The sequence below is a fragment of the Bubalus kerabau genome, chromosome X (assembly GCF_029407905.1).
Source record: "Bubalus kerabau isolate K-KA32 ecotype Philippines breed swamp buffalo chromosome X, PCC_UOA_SB_1v2, whole genome shotgun sequence".
In the NCBI taxonomy this organism is placed as follows: domain Eukaryota; kingdom Metazoa; phylum Chordata; class Mammalia; order Artiodactyla; family Bovidae; genus Bubalus; species Bubalus kerabau.
Window position 1 is genome coordinate 63,579,352 of NC_073647.1, and position 20,564 is coordinate 63,599,915.

A 20,564-nucleotide genomic window follows, 5' to 3' on the forward strand; every position below is an offset into this window, starting at 1 on the left:
CATGACTGATGATGGAATAGGATTTATATGCAAAACCATCACATAATTATTACCCATAGGTTTAGAGGAATAATTTAATACTGGTTCAGTCTTTTTGCCCTTAAGCATAGTTCAGTTTTTCTGGAATTCTCTGACATCTCTAAAGTTGTCAGCATAGTTTCTCACTGGAAAAAAGGCCTGAAACTTTAAACTTAAATGCAGTTTAACTCACAATTCATCTGTATTCTTTAATAGAAAATCAATGTCACTTTGTAAGACCCAGTTACATCTTAAAGAACAAATGCACATATAAAAACTGACAAAAATAAAAATAGCTAAAACTTAGAGTTTAGCACTCTCTCTGTTCACATTACTTTGCTGCTGCTGCTGCTAAGCTGCTTCAGTCGTGTCCGACTCTGTGTGACCCCACAGACGGCAGCCCACCAGGCTCCCCTGTCCCTGGGATTCTCCAGGCAAGAACACTGCTGCATATTTTAAAAACTCATGAATCTTTATAATAAACCCAAGACAGTAGGTACCGTTTTCTTCCTTTTACCAGTGAAGAATTTGGGAGCTTCCCATGTGGTGCTAGTGGTAAAGAACCCCCCTGCCAGTGCAGGAGATATAAGAGACATGAATTCGATCCCTGGGTTGGGAAGACCCCCTGGAGGAGGGCATGGCAACCCACTCCAGTATTCTTGCCTAGAGAAGCCCATGGACAGAGGAGTCTGGAGGGCTACAGTCCATAGGTTCACACAGAGTTGGACATGACTGAAGCAACTTAGCACACATGCACAGTTTTCTTCCTTTGACCAATGAAGAAATTGAAGCACTGAGAGGTTTAGTAGCTTGCCCAAGGTCACACAGATAGTCATTAATAAAGTTGGGATTCATACTCAGGCAGTTGGGGTCCAAAGGCCATGTTTTTGGCCTGATACCAGACTGCCACAAGAATATAAAAACACTTTGCTCTCAGCTCTAGTGCCACTCTTCAGTTTCTGTGAGTTTAAATTTAAGCATATAAATACAAATAGATTTCTGGGTGAAGACATTCAGCAAAGTTTATTGATTTCATATTGTGTATCAGACACTGTGCCAAGTAAGCTCTTGGGGGTACTAAGTCCCGATACAGTGCCTACCTTCAAGAAGGCCACATCTGGTAGAAGTTTCTAGTTTGAGCATAAGTATTACCATCTTCCCATTTACATGTGCCATGTGCATTGCATGTTTGAGAGAGGGAGGGGTACCGATGTGCCCACAAATTAAACACAAAAAAATCTGTTTTATTTGCTGGCCACTACACGGACATTATTTGATATTTTTCTAATTCACATTAGTTTCTGTTTTGGGAATACCACAAAGATTTTAAATCAAGCACTGTTCTTACAAGGCATTCTATGTCTTTGATGGTCTTTTTTTTATATTTTGGCCATTGCCCAAGATCATATAACTAATAAAAATCTTTGCTCTATTTAGCTGGTCTTCAGAATTTAAGGGGAGAAGACAATGGCACCCCACTCCAGTACTCTTGCCTGGAAAATCCCATGGATGGAGGAACCTGGTAGGCTGCAGTCCATGGGATCACGAAGAGTCAGACACGACTGCGTGACTTCACTTTCACTTTTCACTTTCATGCATTGGAGAAGGAAATGGCAATCCACTCCAGTGTTCTTGCCTGGAGAATCCCAGGGACGGGGGAGCCTGGTGGGCTGCCGTCTGTGGGGTCGCACAGAGTCGGACATGACTGAAGTGACTTAGCAGCAGCAGCAGCAGCAGAATTTAAGACAATTCAAGAGAGCTCCCCCACCCCTTCTTGAAAACTAGCTCTGTTAGTGTTGGTGTTAATGTTCTCTTAATCTACAGGAATAGGATATAAAATAGATATATCTCTTTAGATAAATAATTCTACATATGTTCATTATACCAAGATTATTGTGTTGTTTAAGTTTACACACATACACAAAGTTTTTATCTGCTGTGCTATCAGTAATTGAGAGATGTATATTAACCTCCCATTTTAAAAAACTAATTTATTTATTTTAATTGGAGGCTAATTACTTTACAATATTGTGGTTAACTTCCCATTTTGATGGTAGATTTTTCAATTCCCTCTTGCTTCCTGGTAGCTCAGTGGTAAAGAATCTGCCTGCCAGTGAAGAAGACATGGGTTCAATCCCTGAATTCCGAAGATCCCCCAGAGAAAGAAATGGCAATCCATTCCAGTATTCTTGCCTGGAAAATCCCATGGACAGAGGAGCCTGGCAGGCTACAGTCCATGGGGTTGCAAAAAAGTCAGACATGAGTTAATGACTAAACAATAGCAGCAACTTGATTTGTAGGTATTTGCATTACAATATTTTCCTGAATTTTGAGTAATAAGTATTTGTAACTTTATAACTCAATGCACCATCTTTCCTAAAATATCTTCTTGTGGGCAGGAAGCCCATAAGATGTTTCAGCTGAGTCTTGACACCCCACAACTAACGTGGAACAAACTGTCCATCAGAGCTTGGGTTTGGACACTCATGTTATCTGAGCTGGGGTTCTTTTCAGTGGATAATCCTTACACTTTTGACTGGATAGTGATAGCTGCTCAGTTGTGTTTGACTCTTTTTGGCTCTGTGGACTGTAGCCGCCAGTATACCTGTAATTGAATTTCAGTGAAGGACTAAAGTTTTCTTGGGCTTTGGTCTCTCCATTAAATCTTAGTACTGTGTTTGTCAATTGTGAGAAAATGAAAGGTCACAGGTTTTCTGTGATGCAAATCTGTCTGGCTTTCTTATTTGTGCCTCAGTATTTTTTTGATTTCTGTTTTTCAAAATGTGATATGCCATTTGCCATAAAAATATATCACTTAAGTCATTGCAAATACCTTGTTTTCATTTATGAATTTCTAGGAAACATTCTACCCTATGGTATGGGCATGGTGGTGGTGGTGAGGCAGGGAGCAGGTTTCTTCTTTAAGATGTTAATGATAGGTTTAGTACAGTTATGAAATTATGATTTCTTCTTTGGCATATGAATTATTAAGAAGTATCTTTAAATTTCCAAAAAGTATCAGGATTAAAGATTATTTTTTGTTGTTGACTTCATATTTAATTTTCTTGAGGTCAGAGACCATGGTCTGTATGAGAATGGGTTTCTTTGAAATCTACTGAGACTTGCATTGTAACTTAGTACATGATCATTTGGTGGGGTGGGCAGTAAATGTTCCAACTGGATATAGAATTCTACATATGTTCATTAAATTAGACCTATTTTGTTCAACTTGTCTTATATTTAGTAATTTTTTATCTGCTTATACTATTAATAATTGAAAGAAGTATGTTATTTCCCCTCTTTTTTTTTTAAATTCTATTTTATATCTTGACTACACCTATCAGTATAGTGCTAATTTACATAGATTGCATCATATTTTCTTTTTAAATTGAAGTATAGTTAATATTAAAGGAAATGAACCCTAAATATTCATTGGAAGGACTGATGCTGAAGCTGAAGCTTCAGTACTTTGGCTACCTGATGCAAAGAGCCAACTCATTGGAAAAGACCCTGATGCTGGGAAAGACTGAAGACAAAAGGAAAAGGGGACGATAGAGGGTTAGATGGTTAGATAGCATCATCGACTCAATGGACATGAATTTGAACAAACTCTGGGAGATAGTGGAGGAGAGAGAAGCCTGGCATGTTGCAGTCCAGGGGGTTGCACAGAGTTGGACACATCTCAGTGACTAAACAACAATAATAATAGTTAATATACTTTATTATATGTTACTGCTAAGTTGCTTCAGTCGTGTCCGACTCTGTGCGACCCCATAGACGGCAGCCCACCAGGCTTCTCCGTCCCTGGGATTCTCCAGGCAAGAACACTGGAGTGGGTTGCCATTTCCTTCTCCAATGCATGAAAGTGAAAAGTGAAAGTGAAGTCGCTCAGTCGTGTCTTACTCTAGTGACCCCATGGACTGCAGCCCACCAGGCTCCTCCATCCACGGGATTTTCCAGGCAAAAGTACTGGAGTGGGGTGCCATTGCCTTCTCCATTATTATATGTTACATATAGTTATATGTAAGGTATACAATATAGTGATTTACAGTTATTAAAGGTTAGACTCCATTTAGAAGTGACAGTGATAGAGTTAGTCACTTAGTCATGTCCGACTCTTTGCAATCCCACAGACTGTAGCCCACCAGGCTCCCCTGTCCATGGAATTCTCCAGGCAAGAATACTGGAGTGGGTAGCCATTTCCTTCTCAAGGGGATCTTCCTGACCAAAGGATTGAACTCAGGTCTCCTGTATTGCAGGCAGAATCTTTATCATCTGAGCCACCAGGGAAGCCCAGACTTCTTTTATAGTTATTATAAAATATTGGCTATATTCCCTGTGTTGTATCCTTTTGGCTTATTTTATATGATCTCTCATTTTGATGGTAATTTTTCAGTTTCTCTCTCTAGTTGTACATAATCTTCTGTTATATATTTGGAGGGACTTCCTGAGTGCATGTTAATAAAACATACTTGATTTTTTTTAACTCTATGTAGTAGTCTTTTATAATGATTTTATTATTTTTAAATTTTATTTTTTAGCTATTAATATAACTGTCTCAACTTTATTTTGGTTTTCATTTACCTGGTATATCTTTTTTCCATCTTTTTACTTTCAGTCTTTCGTGATCTTTATGTTTTAGATGTGTCCCTTGTGAAATGGCACATACCTGGATTTTTAAATTTTATGTAGTCTGTTGCTGCTGCTGCTGCTGCTAAGTCGCTTCAGTTGTGTCCAACTCTGCGACCCCATAGACAGCAGCCCACCAGGCTCCCTGTCGCTGGGATTCTCCAGGCAAGAACACTGGAGTGGGTTGCCGTTTCCTTCTCCAATGCAGGAAAGTGAAAAGTGAAAGTGAAGTCATTCGGTTGTGTCCGGCTCTTAGTGACCCCATGGACTGCAACCCACCAGGCTCCTCCGTCCATGGGATTTTCCAGACAAGAGTACTGGAGTGGGGTGCCATTGCCTTCTCTGATGTAGTCTGTTAACCTCTGTATTTTAAAGTATGAATTTTACTTATACATTTAAAAATGTTAGTTGATATATTGGAGCTTTTTTTTTTTACCATCTTATGTTTAGTTTTCTATTTATTTCATTTTTCTATGGTTTTTCTCCTTGCCTTTAACTTTTTTTTCCTTATTCTATTTCCCCATTACTGACTCTACAAGATCACATCTCAAGTGAGCTGGCTAGTAACAGGGTTAACACTGAAAATAGCAACCTATCATCTAAGGTGAGGTTGAGGATGGAATGTAGCTTTACTGAAAGTAGTCAGATTGGCAAGTGATAGGGCAGAGGAGGCAAGAAGCTGATGGAGGTCATGGCTTATATATTCTCCTTGGGAATGAGAATTAAGAGTATTTCCTCAAGACTACCTAAGAAAGGGCCTGTGAAAGAGGCTTAGCATCTTATAATTCAGTAAAGACCAAGAAATAGTGAAGTCAAGAAAATATTGATACTTCCAGAACCTGTGTAGCTTTGCTGTGATGTTTATATGCTCTATTATCTTGTTAATAATTAGTTTAATTACTTTTTATTACCTTTGTCATGCTGATGGATTCTAAAAGTCCACCAGGCTCCTCTGTCCATAATATTTCCCAGTCAAGCATACTGGAGTGGGGGGTTTCCTAGGTGGCTCAGTGGTAAAGAACCTACCTGTCAATGCAGGAATACTGGATTGGTTGCCGTTTCCTTCTCCAGGGGATCTTCCTGACCTAGAGATCAAACCTGGGTCTCCCGCATTGCAGACAGATTCTTTGCCATCTGAGCCACCAAGGAAGCCACCAACTGAACTAAAGGCAAGTAATAAGACTTATAGATGACAGTGAGGGTACAGCTGAGGTTGTAGACCAGGAATTATTTAGGACCTGGGTATAGGAGCAGACAAGGCAGACTATATAGCCTTGGTACAGGTTTGGGATTTTGATGGACAGTTGCTGCAGTGGGATGAAGGTGCATGGATATGGAAGATATTGGTGAGAGTGGTTCAAATGTTGCACTATCTGGAGTCCAGGATGGATAGGGAAGGAAGATAGATCAATGGGAGGCAAGTAGACCAAGAGAAAGTGGAGGGAAGGCTCAAGAGACTGTGGTCTTGGTAAGGTTGTAGATAGGTATAGTGGGAGTAAGCTGTAATTGAAAAATAGGGATTCTTGAATTTAAGATTTCAGAGAGTCAGTCCTGGTTGGTCAATTCCATGAGTGAAAAATAAAGGGAAGATGTACAGTATTAGCAGTTCCATTTTGTTGTCATGCTATCTTTGATTCCCCAATGACACTCTTACTTCCTTGGCTTTTACTACTAGTTGGTCTCATTATTGTGCCAGTGTGCTTGTCTCATCACAGAACTCTGCTGCCTCTCCATAAATATCAGTTGTCTAATAAATTTGGTTTTGCTTTCATTTCCAGTGTGTCTCTGCCATCCTTGGTCTTTAATTGCCGGTCAATTGGTGATACCTAGTTTATCCAGGAGCCGCTGATTTTTTGGGCCAGTTCTTCAACCATAATTACACGTATGGGAATTCATTTCCACAGTGCTTTTGATTGCTGTGTTCAATATTTTATAATTGTTTTGGCCATGATCCTGCCTGGATAGAGCCAGTGGAGCCCTAGCTCTTGAATGCAATTGCCTGGGCTTGAATCCTAGCAACCTTCAATTACCCTCTGTTTATTCTTGGGCCAGCTAACCTAACCTCTCCTGAGTCCTCATCTATAAAATGTGGATAATAATAGTACCTCATTCTTGGGGTTGTTGTGAGCATTAAGTTAATGTATGTCAAGTACTTGTTGCCTGGCATGTAATAAATTCTCAATGAATGGAACTGTTGGCGTTGATGATGACAGTGATGGTGATCAACAGTAGTGGTGACATATGCAACAGCACAATGTGCCAAATACAGTGTTAGGTGCTGGGCCAGATACATAGAATGATGTTGAAAAAGTCCTTGTTCTCATGGAGAGTATATTCTCCTTGAGGGTGGAAATTAAGGATATTTCCTCAAGACTTCCTAAGAAAGAGCCTATAAAAGAGGCTTAGCATTTTATAGTTCAATAAAGACCAAGAAATAATGAAATCAAGAAAGTGTTGATATTTCCAGAACCTGTGTAGCTTTGGTATGTTGTTTGTGCTCAGTGTGTTCAGTCATGTCTGACTCTTTGCGACCCCATGGAGTGTAGCCCACCAGGCTCCTCTGTCTGTGGGATTCTCCAGGAAAGAATACTGGAGTGGGTTGCCATTGCTTTGTTTGTACTCTCTATTATTGTCTTGTTGGTAATTAGTTTTAAAAAGTGAAGCACTTATGTAATTTCAAGGGAGAACAGAGAAGGTAAGTATGATCCTCATTTTTGACTCTCAATATGACTACAACATGGAGAAGGCAATGGCAACTCACTCCAGTACTCTTGCCTGGAAAATCCCATAGATGGAGGAGCCTGGTGGGCTGCAGTCCATGGGGTCGCTAAGAGTCGGACACGACTGAGCGACTTCACTCTCACTTTTCACTTTCCTGCATTGGAGAAGGAAATGGCAACCCACTCCAGTGTTCTTGCCTGGAGAATCCCAGGGATGGGGGAGCCTGGTGGGCTGCCGTCTGTGGGGTCGCACAGAGTCGGACATGACTAAAGTGAATTAGCAGCAGCAGCAGCATGACTACAACAAAGCTTCTTGCCTTACTTCTATACCTGTTTCTTCTCTTACAGCCCCTGTCACTGTTACAACTCTTACTAGCCAGGTGCTTAACTTTGACATGCACACTAGGCATCTTTGCCTTCACCTTCATTCTTTCCATTCAGTCAGTCACTCCATTTTGTCAGTTCTACTTCTCAAACCTATTTGTGTTCTCTTGTCTTCCTGTTCTGGTTTAGGTCTGCCCTGCAGCAGATTCAGTGAGTACATGTATTCCAAATGTGTGTTCCAAACACTGATGGGATTTTTAGCACACATTATTCAATTTTCTTGACACCTTTGAGAAGTAGTTCATTTTGTAGTTGAAAAACCAGAGGATGACAGAGACACAGTGACTTTGCCCAGTTGGTTAAAAGCATAGTTAAATAAACTTAGGTTGTCTTTTTGTCCAGTAATCTGTCTTCTTTGAATGTTTTCTTTCTTGAAATTTAAAAGTAAGACTTATCTGTAAAAAAAATCAGAGCTGTATAAAATAAAAAGTAAAAGTTGCCCCCCTCAGTTCTGCTTCTCAAGAGGAACCAATGATAATGGGTTTTGTTCTAGACTTTTTTCTTTGCATATACAAATGTATAGATAGATGCTTTAGCAAACAGATCATTCAAGTATAGTCCTAAAATGACTCTTATTTTTCACTCAAGATCTATTTTCATACAGATCTACCACATTTTAAAAATGGATGCGTAGTATGCCATCATATGGAAATATTATTTTGTTTAAAGATTTCTTTGTTAAAGAACTTGTTTTTGCTCTTACAAATAATATTGCAGTAACCTTCTTGTACATATACCTTGAATACACATTTATGTGAATATTTCTATTAGCTAGATTCTTAGATGTGGTATTGCTTGCTTTTGGAGTATGCACATTTTACAATGTGTTATTGAACCTGAAGCTCGAATAATTTGGCCACCTGATGCAAAGAACTGACTCATTGTAAAAGACCCTGATGCTGGGAAAGATTGAAGGCAGGAGAAGGGGATGACAGAGGAAGAGATGTTTGCATGGAATCACGGACTCGATGGACATGAGTTAGAGCAAACTCCTGAAGTTGGTGAAGGATAGGGAAGTCTGGCATGCTGCAGTCCATGGGGTCGCAAAGAGTCAGACTTGCTTGAGCAACTGAACAACGATGTGTTACTGTACTTCAATTTGTCTTTTGAAACAGCCTTTCATACTATAGCTAGAGTGATCTTTGTAAAACAAATTTGAGTATGTGACTTCCCAATATCAAAAACAAAGCAGCAACAAAGGTGTTTGATGGATTTTTATTCGCTGTGTCATCAATTTACAAATTCTTAGTTTTTAAGAGTATTTGAGAATTACATAATCAGGTTTCCAGCTATATTTCCTACCATTCTCCCCAACAAACAAACATATACTCTGTTCTATAAGGCAAAATCCACCTGTTCTATAAAACCTTCCACATGTATGTAGTTCTGTCTCGTCCCTCTCTAGGCAAGATAGAACAAATTACTCCCTTCTCTAAGTTCCCACAACAATTTATTATCCCTCTAAGAGTCGGACACGACTGAGTGACTTCACTTTGACTTTTCACTTTCATGCATTGGAGAAGGAAATGGCAACCCACTCCAGTATTCTTGCCTGGAGGATCCCAGGGGTGGGGAGCCTGGTGGGCTGCCGTCTATGGGGTTGCACAGAGTCGGACACGACTGAAGCGACTTAGCAAGAGTGCTTAGTACACTGTACTGTGTTTGTGTGTACCTTTCTCTTCTGTGATCTTCTTCAGCACAGGAACTGTACCTCACTCATCTTTGTATCTATAGCACTTTGCACAACGCCTGTCAGAGTGGGTTCTCAACAAATGTGGGTGAAATAGGTGAAGATACTCTTGAGGTAGTGTTAGCAATAAGAACTTTGGGAGATAGAGTAGGTGATGGCCATTTTGAAGTGTAGCAGAAAGCTGACTGAATCCAGAACTCTGGTCAGGAAAGGTTTGGAAGGAAATAGGCTTCAACTGGCAGAGGTCCCTGTGTGGTTTTCTCCACTACAGAGATGAGCTATCTGATTATTTGGCTTAATAGATTTGTGACTTGAGAACATTAAAAGTATTGAAAATTAGATAATTGAGGATCCACTTGGTAGAAGGAGAATTTGACTCAGCTGTTGTGTCCTCTTTCCAGACTAAGAAGCTTATGTTGAAAGACCCAACTGTTTGCCAGAGTCATGAATAAATTTTTCTTCTTGAAAACTTAGTCTCTTCATTTTCAGGGTAGGAGCTGCCTGGAAGTGGGAATGGCGCGTTGGTCACATGGGCTGTGTTGTCTGTTGAGCCTGCTCAAGGGGGAAATAGTTATCTGTGCAAAATTAGTTTTTATCTTATTTCAGGCAAATCTGGTGGCCTGGTAGATTTGAAGAAAGAAGAGTAGAAGGAAAAACTAGGACAAGTCATGTCGGAGATACTTGATCTCTCTTTTCTGTCTGAGATGGAAAGGGATTTGATCCTCAGTGTTCTACAACGAGATGAGGAACTCCGAAAAGCAGATGAGAAAAGGATTAGGTAAGAGTCCCAGAAAAATCTTGTTCCCAGGCCTTTAACCAATGATAACTGGACTTTTCCTTATACTTCTCATCTAACTTTCAGAGGAACTTGTGTATGAGGTTTACAACTCCTCACTGAGTCAGGTTGGGCTCTGTTGCTTTCACAGAACTAAATAGTCACTGTCTCCACCTCTCAACCCATCTCTATCCAGCCCATGCAGCCTTCAAATCACTTGTGCTTCTCTTTTGGGTATTGGCAGGCGACTGAAGAACGACTTACTGGAGATAAAAAGGAAAGGGGCCAAAAGGGGCAGCCAGCGCTATAGCAATCGGACCTGCGCCCGGTGCCAGGAGAGCCTGGGCCGTTTGACTCCCAAGACCAACACTTGTTGGAGTTGTAATCATCTGGTGTGTCGGGACTGCCGCGTTCAGGAAAGCAATGGTAGCTGGAGGTGCAAGGTGTGCGCCAAGGAAATGTGAGTGTTACTTAGAGTTGAGAGAAGAAAGAGGGCCCCAGTTGTGGTTAGCATTTCTCCCTTTGTCCTTTATTAGTTGAATGTCAAGGGCCATTTTTTAAAAAATCCATTTCTTGTTTTCTTCTATTCCTTCCCAGAGAGCTGAAGAAAGCAACTGGAGACTGGTTTTATGACCAGAAAGTGAATCGCTTTGCTTACCACACCGGCAGTGAGATAATCAGGATGTCCCTGCGCCGCAAACCTGCAGGTACCAGACCTGTTGGGATATGGTTCCTTGAGGTGCTTGACTTCAGTCATAGACCCTCTGGTGTGGAATCTAAGTGTATTCTTACAGGTGGTGTGTCTTCCTTCATTCCGTGGGCTCAACCCATTTGTGGGCAACATAAAGACTATGTTGCCATCCTTTCTGTAAGCATGCTGTGTTCCCCTTCCCCCACATCCCCCCCATCATCACCCATATGCCATGCTTTTGTTTGTCTTGAAGTGAATAAAAGAGAGACAGTGGAACAGTCTCTCCTTCATCAGTCACAATTGGGTGATATCTGGCCAGGAAGAAAGATCATTCAGGAGCAACAGAAGGAGCCCAGGTAAGAACCAAGCAATCATTTAAAGAAAAGACTATACATGCTTCTAATTGTTTTATTTTTTAACTTCTATTTATAAAATAATAGATATTCATTGTAGGAAAATTTGGAAAGTACAGAAAAGAGTAAACAAGGAAGAAAAAAAATTCCTAATCCTGTAACCTACATATAAACATTAACATTTTGGTATATTTACTTTTTTCTTTATAAGAACAATTTGAAGACAAAATACAAATAACACAAACTCATTATTAAACATTTAACCAGTATAGAAAACAATAAAGAAAACAACAAATCACCCAAAACCTTACTACCCCAGTATTCATATTATATGAAGTTATTTCAGATATGTTTTTTGCATATGTATAGATAAAGGGATGGGTGGATGGATAAATCAAAAAAACTTTTATAATATTGGATCATAATATATTAAATTAAAAGCTGTGGTTCATTATACTTGAATTTAACAGAATAAACACTGAAATAAAATACAGGAATCACTAATCTTCAGATGAATGTTTCTTTACTGTAAAGGATATTAATCATTAGTATCCCTCTAAACTTAAGAAAAAATATTATGAAAACCACCGAGCAGTTAGTCATTTTTGTGTAGTATCTTTCTGGTAACAGCCTTATCAAGCTATAATTCAGACCATGTAATTCACCCATTACTAGTGTACAATGACGTAGATTTTACAGAATTGTGCAACCACCACCTCGATTGATTTTATAACTTTCTATTACCTTAAAAACAAACCCTTGTAACCTTTAGCTATCACTGCCCCCCACCCACCTCCATATCATTCCCCATCCCTAAACAGTCTCTGATCTACTTTTAATTTCTGTGTTGGACATTTTATTTAAATAGAATCATAAAATATGTGGTCATTTGTGACTGTTTTGTCTCACTTAACATAATGTTTTCAAGGTTCATCCATGTTGAAGCATGTATCAGTACTTCATTTCTTTTTATTGCCTAATAATATTCTATTATATGTAAATACCCCCATTTGTTTATCCATTCATCTGTTGATAGATGTTTGGGTTCTTTCCACTTTTTGGACCAATGCTATTATGAACATTTGTAATGAGTTTTTACGTGGACATGTTAGTCCCTCAGTTGTGTCTGACTCTGTGACCCCATAGACTGTAGCCTGCCAGGGTCCTCTGTCCATAGCATTCTCCAGGCAAGAATACTGGAGTGGGTAGCCATTTCCTTCTCTAGGGGATCTTCCTGACCCAGGGATTGAATCTGGGTCTTCTGCATTGCAGGCAGATTCTTTACTGTCTGAGCCACTATACTTTAATTTAAAAATAAATTAAAAATAATGAAATAAAATACTTAGTGAAAAAAGGAATTGCTTTTTATATACTTCTTTTCTATAACCCAAGGGAGGGATTACAAAGGGATAGAGATACCAAGGGAACATTTCATGCAAAGATGGACACAATAAATGACAGAAATGGTATGGACCTAACAGAAGCAGAAGATACTAGGAAGAGGTGGCAAGAATACACAGAAGAACTATACAAAAAAGTTCTTCATGACCCAGATAACCACAATGGTGTGATCACTCACCTAGAGCCAGACATCCTGGAATGCAAAGTCAAGTGGGCCTTAGGAAGCATCGCTACGAACAAAGCTAGTGGAGGTGATGGAATTCCAGTTGAGCTATTTCAAATCCTAAAAGATGATGCCAGCAAATTTGGAAAGCTCAGCAGTGGCCATAGGACTGGAAAAGGTCAGTTTTCATTCCAATCCCAAAGAAAGGCAATGCCAAAGAATGTTCAAAGTACTGCACAATTGTACTAGCAAAGTAATGCTCAAAATTCTCCAAGCTAGGCTTCAAAAGTACGTGAACCAAGAACTTCCAGATGTTCAAGCTGGATTTAGAAAAGGCAGAGGAACCAGATTTGAAATTGCCAACATCCGTTGGATCATGGAAAAAGCAAGAGAGTTCCAGAAAATTATCTACTTCGGCTTTATTGGCTACTCCAAAGCCTTTGACTGTGTGGATCACAACAAACTGTGGAAAATTCTTAAAGAGGTGGGAATACCAGAGCACCTTACTTGCCTCCTGACAAATCTGTATGCAGGTTAAGAAGCAACATTTAGAATTGGACATGGAACAACAGACTGATTCCAAATCAGTAAAGGATTATGTCAAGGCTGTATATTGTCACCCTGCTTATTTAACTTATATGCAGAGTGCATCATGTAAAATGCCGGGCTGGATGAAGCACAAGCTGCCATCAAGATTGCCAAGAGAAATATCAGTAACCTGAGATATGCAGATGACACCACCCTTATGGCAGAAATAGAAGAACTAAAGAGCCTCTTAATAAAAGTGAAAGAGGAGAATTTAAAAGCTGGATTACAACTCAACATTCAGAAAACTAAGATCAGGGCATCTGGTCCCATTACTTCATGGCAAATAGATAGGGAAACAATGTAAGCTGTGAGAGACTATTTTGGGGGGCTCCAAAATCACTGCAGATGGTGACTGTAGCCATGAAATTAAAATATGCTTGCTCCTTGGAAGAAAAGCTATGACCAAGATAGACAGCATATTAAAAAGCAGAGACATAACTTTGCCAACAAAGGTCCATCTAGTCAAAGCTATGGTTTTTCCAGTAGTCATGTGTGGATGTGAGAGTTGGACTATAAAGAAAGCTGAGCAGCAAAGAATTGATGCTTTTAAACTATGGTGTTGGAGAAGAATCTTGAGAGTCTCTTGGACTGCAAGGAGATCCAAACAGTCCATTCTAAAGGAGATCAGTCCTGAATATTCATTGGGAGGACTGATGCTGAAGCTGAAACTCCAATACATTGGTCACCTGATGCGAAGAACTGACTCATTCGAAAAGCCCCTGATGCTGGGAAAGATTGAAGGCAGGAGGAAGAAGGGGACAACAGAGGATGAGATGGTTGGATGGCATCACTGACTCAATGGACACGAATTTGCACAAGCTCTAGGAGTTGGTGTTAGGGAATCCTGGAATGTTGCAGTCCATTGGGTCGCAAAGAGTTGGACACGACTGATCAACTGAACTAAACTGAAGGGAGGGGCAAAAGATAACTTGGGGATACTAGGTTTCAGTCTCCTGAAATTCTCATAAGTGTCTTGTTGTTTTTCAGTCTCTCAGTCATGTCCTACTCTTTGCAACCCCATGGACTGCAGCATACCAGGCTTCCCTGTCTGGCTCACTCAGTCTTAAGTGTCTGGTCTCACTCAATCTAGCTCTATATGCATCCTCTAGTTCATACCAGTGCCCTGAGAGATGACATCCCACAGAAGGCTTGTCTGCCTTGGTTGGGGTGCCCATTGATATCTGGGGTATAAATCTTGAGGATTTTTGTTTTCTTTATCTTACCCCAGGATTCCCTACTCATTCACTTAATCTGTACACATTGGAAGAAGTTTAGCCAAGCTAGATCTTTCTTCTGTTTTATTAGCCTTCACTTTTCAAACTTCATATCTTGAGGCTTTATTCCTTTCCTCATTTGGTTGCTGCTGGCGAAGTTTTGATTTTTTATTTGTGTTTTTCCCCCCCAACTTTCCCTCATCCAAAGAGAAACGAGATTTTATCATGTTTTATATGATTGATGAAAAGCAATATAGAAATATATCAAATGAGTCCCCAGTAAGTTTACTTTTTCTGCCCCAGACAGTTCTTATTGTCATTAATAATTCTGGTGTATAGACTACCACACTGTCTCAATGTACAAATATGAGTTGGATTCTTAAAATTTTAATTTCTTTTTACAAAAAGATCATACTGTATACATTGTTGTTGTTCAGTCGCTAAGTTGTGTCTGACTCTTTGTGACCCCATGGACTGCAGCATGCCAGGCTCCTCTGTCCTTCATTATCTCCTGGAGTTTGCTCAAATTCATGTCCATTGAGTTAGTGATGCTGTCTAACCATCTCATCCTCTGCCATCCCTTCCTCTTCCTGCCTTCAATCTTTCCCAGCATTAGGGTCTTTTCCAGTGAGTCAGCTCTTTACATCAGGTGGACAAAGTGTTGGAACTTCATCATCAGTTCTTCCAATGAATAGTCAGGGTTGATTTCCTTTAGGATTGACTGGTTTGATCTCCTTGCTGTCCAAGGGACCCTCAGGGGTCTTCTCCAGAAAATATAACATTGACATCTTTCTATGTCAATGATTCGACATAGAAATGATTCGAAAGCATCAATTCTTTGATACTCATCTTTCTTAATTCCTTTCTTTGGGCTTCCCTGGTAGCTCAGATGCTAAAGAATCTGCCTGCAGTGCAGGAGACCCGGGTTTGATCCCTGGGTCAGGAAGATCCCCTGTAGATGGGCATGGCAACCCAGTCCAGTATGCTCGCCTGGAGAATTCTATGAACAGAGGAGTCGAGTGCCTACAGTCCATGGGGTTGCAAAGAGTCGGACACGACTAAGTGACTAACACTATGCTTACTATGCTTTCTTAATTCCTTCAGTATTTTCATCACCCCACTTTTGAACTTGGTGTCTATTAGACTGAAGAGATCTATTTCATTGTTTGTTCCTTCAGGGGAGTTCTCTTGGTCTTTTAACTGGGAGTGGTTCCTCTGCTTCTTTATTTTGCTTATGTTTCTCTTTGTGAGTTTAGGAGAAACAAATATCTACTTTATTCTAGAAGGGCTGTTTATCTGCAGGAGTGTTCCTGCATAGCGTAGTGTGTTTAATATTTTTTTGGCATGAGGGCTGTTTTTGGTTTGGATGCTTGCTGTCTCTTTCCTCAGTGTGTTGGCTGTTATCCCCTTAACAGGGAGAGTGCAAGTGCGCTCCCAGGAAGGCAGGTACAGCAGTTGGCACCCGGTTGTGGGGCCCTCACTGTTAGCAGCAGACTGTGCCCTCTTCTGGGGTTTGAGATGGCAGTGGTGGCTCGCACCCATGCCTGGAGCTTTTGTAGGCAGTGCCTTGCCAATATGAGAGTACATGGTTGGGGAAAGAAGCTTCTATGGCGAGCCCACCCCTCTCCTAGCTCACCCCCCTCTAATGGCACCTTGGCTCTCTGGTGGGCCCAGGCTTCTTCTTGTACTACTGTTATGTGGCGCACCACACACTAGCCCCCTCAGACTGTCTTTATGCAGGCAACCCCAGTCTTCTCCCCAGCTCTGGCCTCTATAGAGACTCAGCACCTAGCCCCGACCCGCCCTAAAAGACCAGTGTCTCAGGCTGGGGAATGCCATTGGCACTGTCTGTGCAGGTCCCTGTCTGTTTTGCCCTCTGCAGACCTGTTACTACACTCTGCTCTGAGGCTCTAAAGCTGCTCCTCTGTCTTGGCTGATCTCTCGCCAGTGAAGGAACTTTCCTGTGGGTGGAACCCTTTTCACTTTCACAGTTCCCTCCCAGATCCCTCTCAGGGGCACAGGTCCCAGTCCTGATTCCTTTCTCTCTTCCTTTTTCCCTTTGTCCTGTCCAGTTATATGGAGATTTTTTTGCCCTTTTGGAAGTCTGAGGTCTTCTTCCAGTAGATATTCAGTGAAAATATTCAGTAGATATTCTGTGAGAATTGTTTCACATGTATTTTTTATATATTTGTGGGAAAAGGTGAATTCTACGTCCTACTCCTCTGCCATCTTGACCCGATCCCCAACCATACCAATTTTTGATGAGGATGTAGAGCAACTGGCATTCTCATACAGTGCTGGTAGGAACATCCAATGGTGAAGCCACTTTGAAAAAGAGTTTAGTAGTGTCTTAACCAGTTAAACGTACACCTACCTTGTGAATCAGCCTTTAAATTTCTAGATATTTACTCAAGAGAAACACAAGAATACGTCCATACAAAGACTTGTGCATGAATATTCATAGCGGCTTTGTGATTGCCAAAACCTAGAGATAACTCCAGTGTCTATCAGCAGGTGAAAGGATAAACTTTGCTTTGTTTATACAGTGGAATACTACTCAGCAATGGAAAGGAATGGATTACCGATACATGCAACAACATGGATGAATCTTGAAATAATCATGCTGAGTGAAAGAAGTCAAACAAAAAAAGAGGACCTACTGTATGACTCTGTTTATATAAAATTCTAGAAAAATCAAGCTAAATGTTAATGACAGCAGATCAGCACTTACTTGAAGACAGGTCTGAGGAGGGAGAAATGGACTATGAAGGGGCATGAGGAAACTTTGGGGAGTGATAGACATGTTCAGTAGCTTAATTGTGGTGATGGTTTCACAAATGTATACATATAGCTGATTCATGTCGATGTATGGCAAAAACCATAGTATTGTAAAGTAATTAGCCTCCAATTAAAATAAATAAAAAAACTCATCAAATCAAACACTTAAACACGTGCACTTTATTAATGTTAGTTATAGCCCAAGGTGCAAATGGAAAAAAAATGACAGAAAAATATAACATTGGCATCTTTCTATGTCAGCCCCAGGGGTCTGCCTCATTCTTTTTGTTCTCATATGGTATGTCATTGTATGTATGTACTATGATTTTATCCACACAGACTTGGTTGGGTGACTCATCTGTTTTAGGTGATGAGCCCCTCCCCTTCTTTTGTGGATAAAAATGGCTTTTATTTCCTGAACTTGATTGAACACATCTGACATCACTGGTCATAATGTAATTTCTGAAGCCCACTGCTTCTGGCTGTCTATGACTTCTTGTCTCATTGAACCCAGAAGACTTTCATTTATCCTAAACATGAAAACGGATTAAGTGGCCATAAATGATATTTTTCATAAAATTATGGAGCCTCACAAATAATCTAATTCAACTCCCTTATTTTTGCAGAAAAGAAAGCAGGGTAAGTGATTTACCTCAGATCATCAGATAGTTAGAGCCCAGGACTCCCATCTCTAAGTTTATTTTTCTACTGCACAGATGTCAAATAATTGCTTTTTTGCCCTAGAGTGGTTTGTATCAGCTTTGGATCAGTACGTATTAATCTTTAGGAAAAAATACAAGCAGAAAACACTCTCCATGGACCACTATTAAACTATCTCTCTAGAGGAATGGTTCTGCTTTGGGTTCTTTGTTCTTTGGAGCAAAGAGGGGAAAAAGAATGATTCTAAAGTGAAAATGAAATCAAGCTCCCTGCGTGTTTTTGACTATAAAGCTAATATATCTCTCAAGAAATGACACTGTTTCACCTCTGGCATGCCCTAGGATTTCAACCCCTGCTGTTTGTTTTCATAGAGATATCTCAAATATCATGTTATGATAACTTGGAAAATTTATTCTCTCCTGCCTAAGACGTTATACATTTTGGCTATTTCATTCTGTGTTCTTTTCTTATTAATTCCTTCATTTGTTTGTCTATGAATGCCTACTATTTTCCAGGCACTATTTTAGGCAATAGTATATACTGGTGACGACAACAAAGTTCCTTGCTTGAGGAGTGTAGATTTGGTAGTGGGGGACACAGACAGTAAGTGAATAATCAAGTAAATATATGTCAGATGTTGACAAGCGCTGTGGAGAAAACTGAAGGAGTCTGAAAGGGAGTACCAGGAAAGCATGTATGTATGCAGGCAGTTTTATCTAGGCCAGTGCAGGGAAAGATTTAATAATAATTAATAATTATTATACATAATTGATAATAATAATAAATAATAATAACATGACATTTGAGAGGAGACAAGCAAAGAGGACACAAACCCTGAGAGCATCTGGGGGAAAGAGATACTTTCTAGGCAGAGAAAGCAGCAGGTATAACAACCTTAAAGTGAGTTTGTGTTTGGCAGTATGAGTCATCTGGAACTGGCAAGCAAGGGGAGAGGGTAGGGGATAAAGACAGAGGCTGGGTGAGAAGCAGATCATGTAAGATTTTGACACTTGTAAGGACTCTGTCTTTATTCCAAGTTAGAAGGAGGGCTCTGAATTATGTGATATTATTTTTTTTAATTGGGGTAAAATTCACATAAGGTTAATCATTTTAACAGTTTTAAAGTATGCAATTCAGTATCTTTTAGTACTTTCAGAATATTGTGCAACCATCACCACTGCCTGATTTCAGAACATTTTCATCACTCCAAAAAGAAACACTGTGCCCATTAAGCAGTCACTCCTCATTTCTGCAGCAACTATTCTGCTTTTTGTTTCTATGGATTTGCCTATTCTGGACATTTCCTATAAATGGTATCATACAGAATGTGGCCATTTGTGTCTGGCATTTCACTTTAGCATAATATTTTCAAGGTTCATCTATGTTGTAGCATGTGTAAAACTTCATTCCTTTTTGTTGTCAATAAGATTTCATTTTATGGCTGTACCACATTTCCTTTATCTGTTCATCTGTTGATAGACATTTGGACTGTTTCCACCTGTTGGCTATTGTGAATAATGCTTCTGTGAACATTTATATACAATTTTTTTGTGTGGACACGTGCTCCCAGTTCTCTTGGGTAGATACCTATGAGTGGAATTGCTGGGTTTGTGTGGTAATTCTGTATTGGAGATATATATATATATATATATATAGTTGTATATATATATGTGTGTGTGTGTGTGTGTGTGTGTGTATTTAGTCCACATTGCCAGGCTTGCAGGATCTTTGTTCCGCAACCAGGGATTGAACTTGGGCCCCTGGCAGTGGAAGTGTGGAGTCCTAACCACAGGACCACCAGAGAATTCCCTGGGTTTATATTTTTAAAGCTCATTTTAGCTGCTGTGTTGAGGATAGATTGTATGGGGACAAGGGCAGAAGTAGGGAGTTCAGTTAGGAGATTATTATTACAAGCATTCCTTGAGGTAAGGGGTCCAGGAATTGTGTCCTTCCCTTTAGAGATGAGGACTGTTGTTTTGAATGCCCAGGGTCATCCTTCATTAAACTGAAAAGAAATTCTGGTCTTCTTAATAATATCTTCAAAGCATACTGCTTATTTATGAACATACTTTAAGCCCCACTGAAGGCATTTAGTCAAGAATTCAGTCAACAAATAATTGAGTGCCCAGTCTATGCTGGTTTCTCTGCTAGGCATTGGGAACATAGCAGTGAACAAAATATGTGATCACTGATCTCCTGGAACTTAGTCTAATGGAGGAAAAAGACACTAAACAAGTTGTTTGTTTATCAAGCAAATTATCAAGCAAATTAAATAATTTGTATAAAGGACATAATTATGCATATGATTACTACAAAGACATCAGGTTGCTTTAGGAGCACATAGGAAGGCTACTAATCCATACTTGGGGTTGGGGCATGGTCAGAGATGTGGAGGAATTGACATGTAAGGAGAGACTGGAAGAATGAGTAGATTTAGCCAGGAGTTTCAAGTAAACAAGAAAAATGGCCACTGTGACCATCCCAGGCAGAGAGAAGAGGG

At 40.0% G+C, this 20,564-nt stretch overlaps 1 protein-coding gene across 10 annotated transcripts in view; it reads left to right on the forward strand.

Annotated features, from left to right (window-relative positions):
• Window positions 1–20,564, forward strand: part of SYTL4 (synaptotagmin like 4) — a 95,344-nt gene that overhangs the window by 51,694 nt on the left and 23,086 nt on the right. For all 10 annotated transcript variants that reach the window (XM_055565744.1, XM_055565745.1, XM_055565750.1 and 7 more), the window contains 4 exons: window positions 10,048–10,219; window positions 10,461–10,676; window positions 10,814–10,923; window positions 11,161–11,263. In XM_055565744.1, coding sequence (XP_055421719.1) covers window positions 10,110–10,219; window positions 10,461–10,676; window positions 10,814–10,923; window positions 11,161–11,263 — 539 coding nt within the window. In that variant the 5' untranslated portion in view covers window positions 10,048–10,109. The remainder of the gene's footprint in view (window positions 1–10,047; window positions 10,220–10,460; window positions 10,677–10,813; window positions 10,924–11,160; window positions 11,264–20,564) is intronic.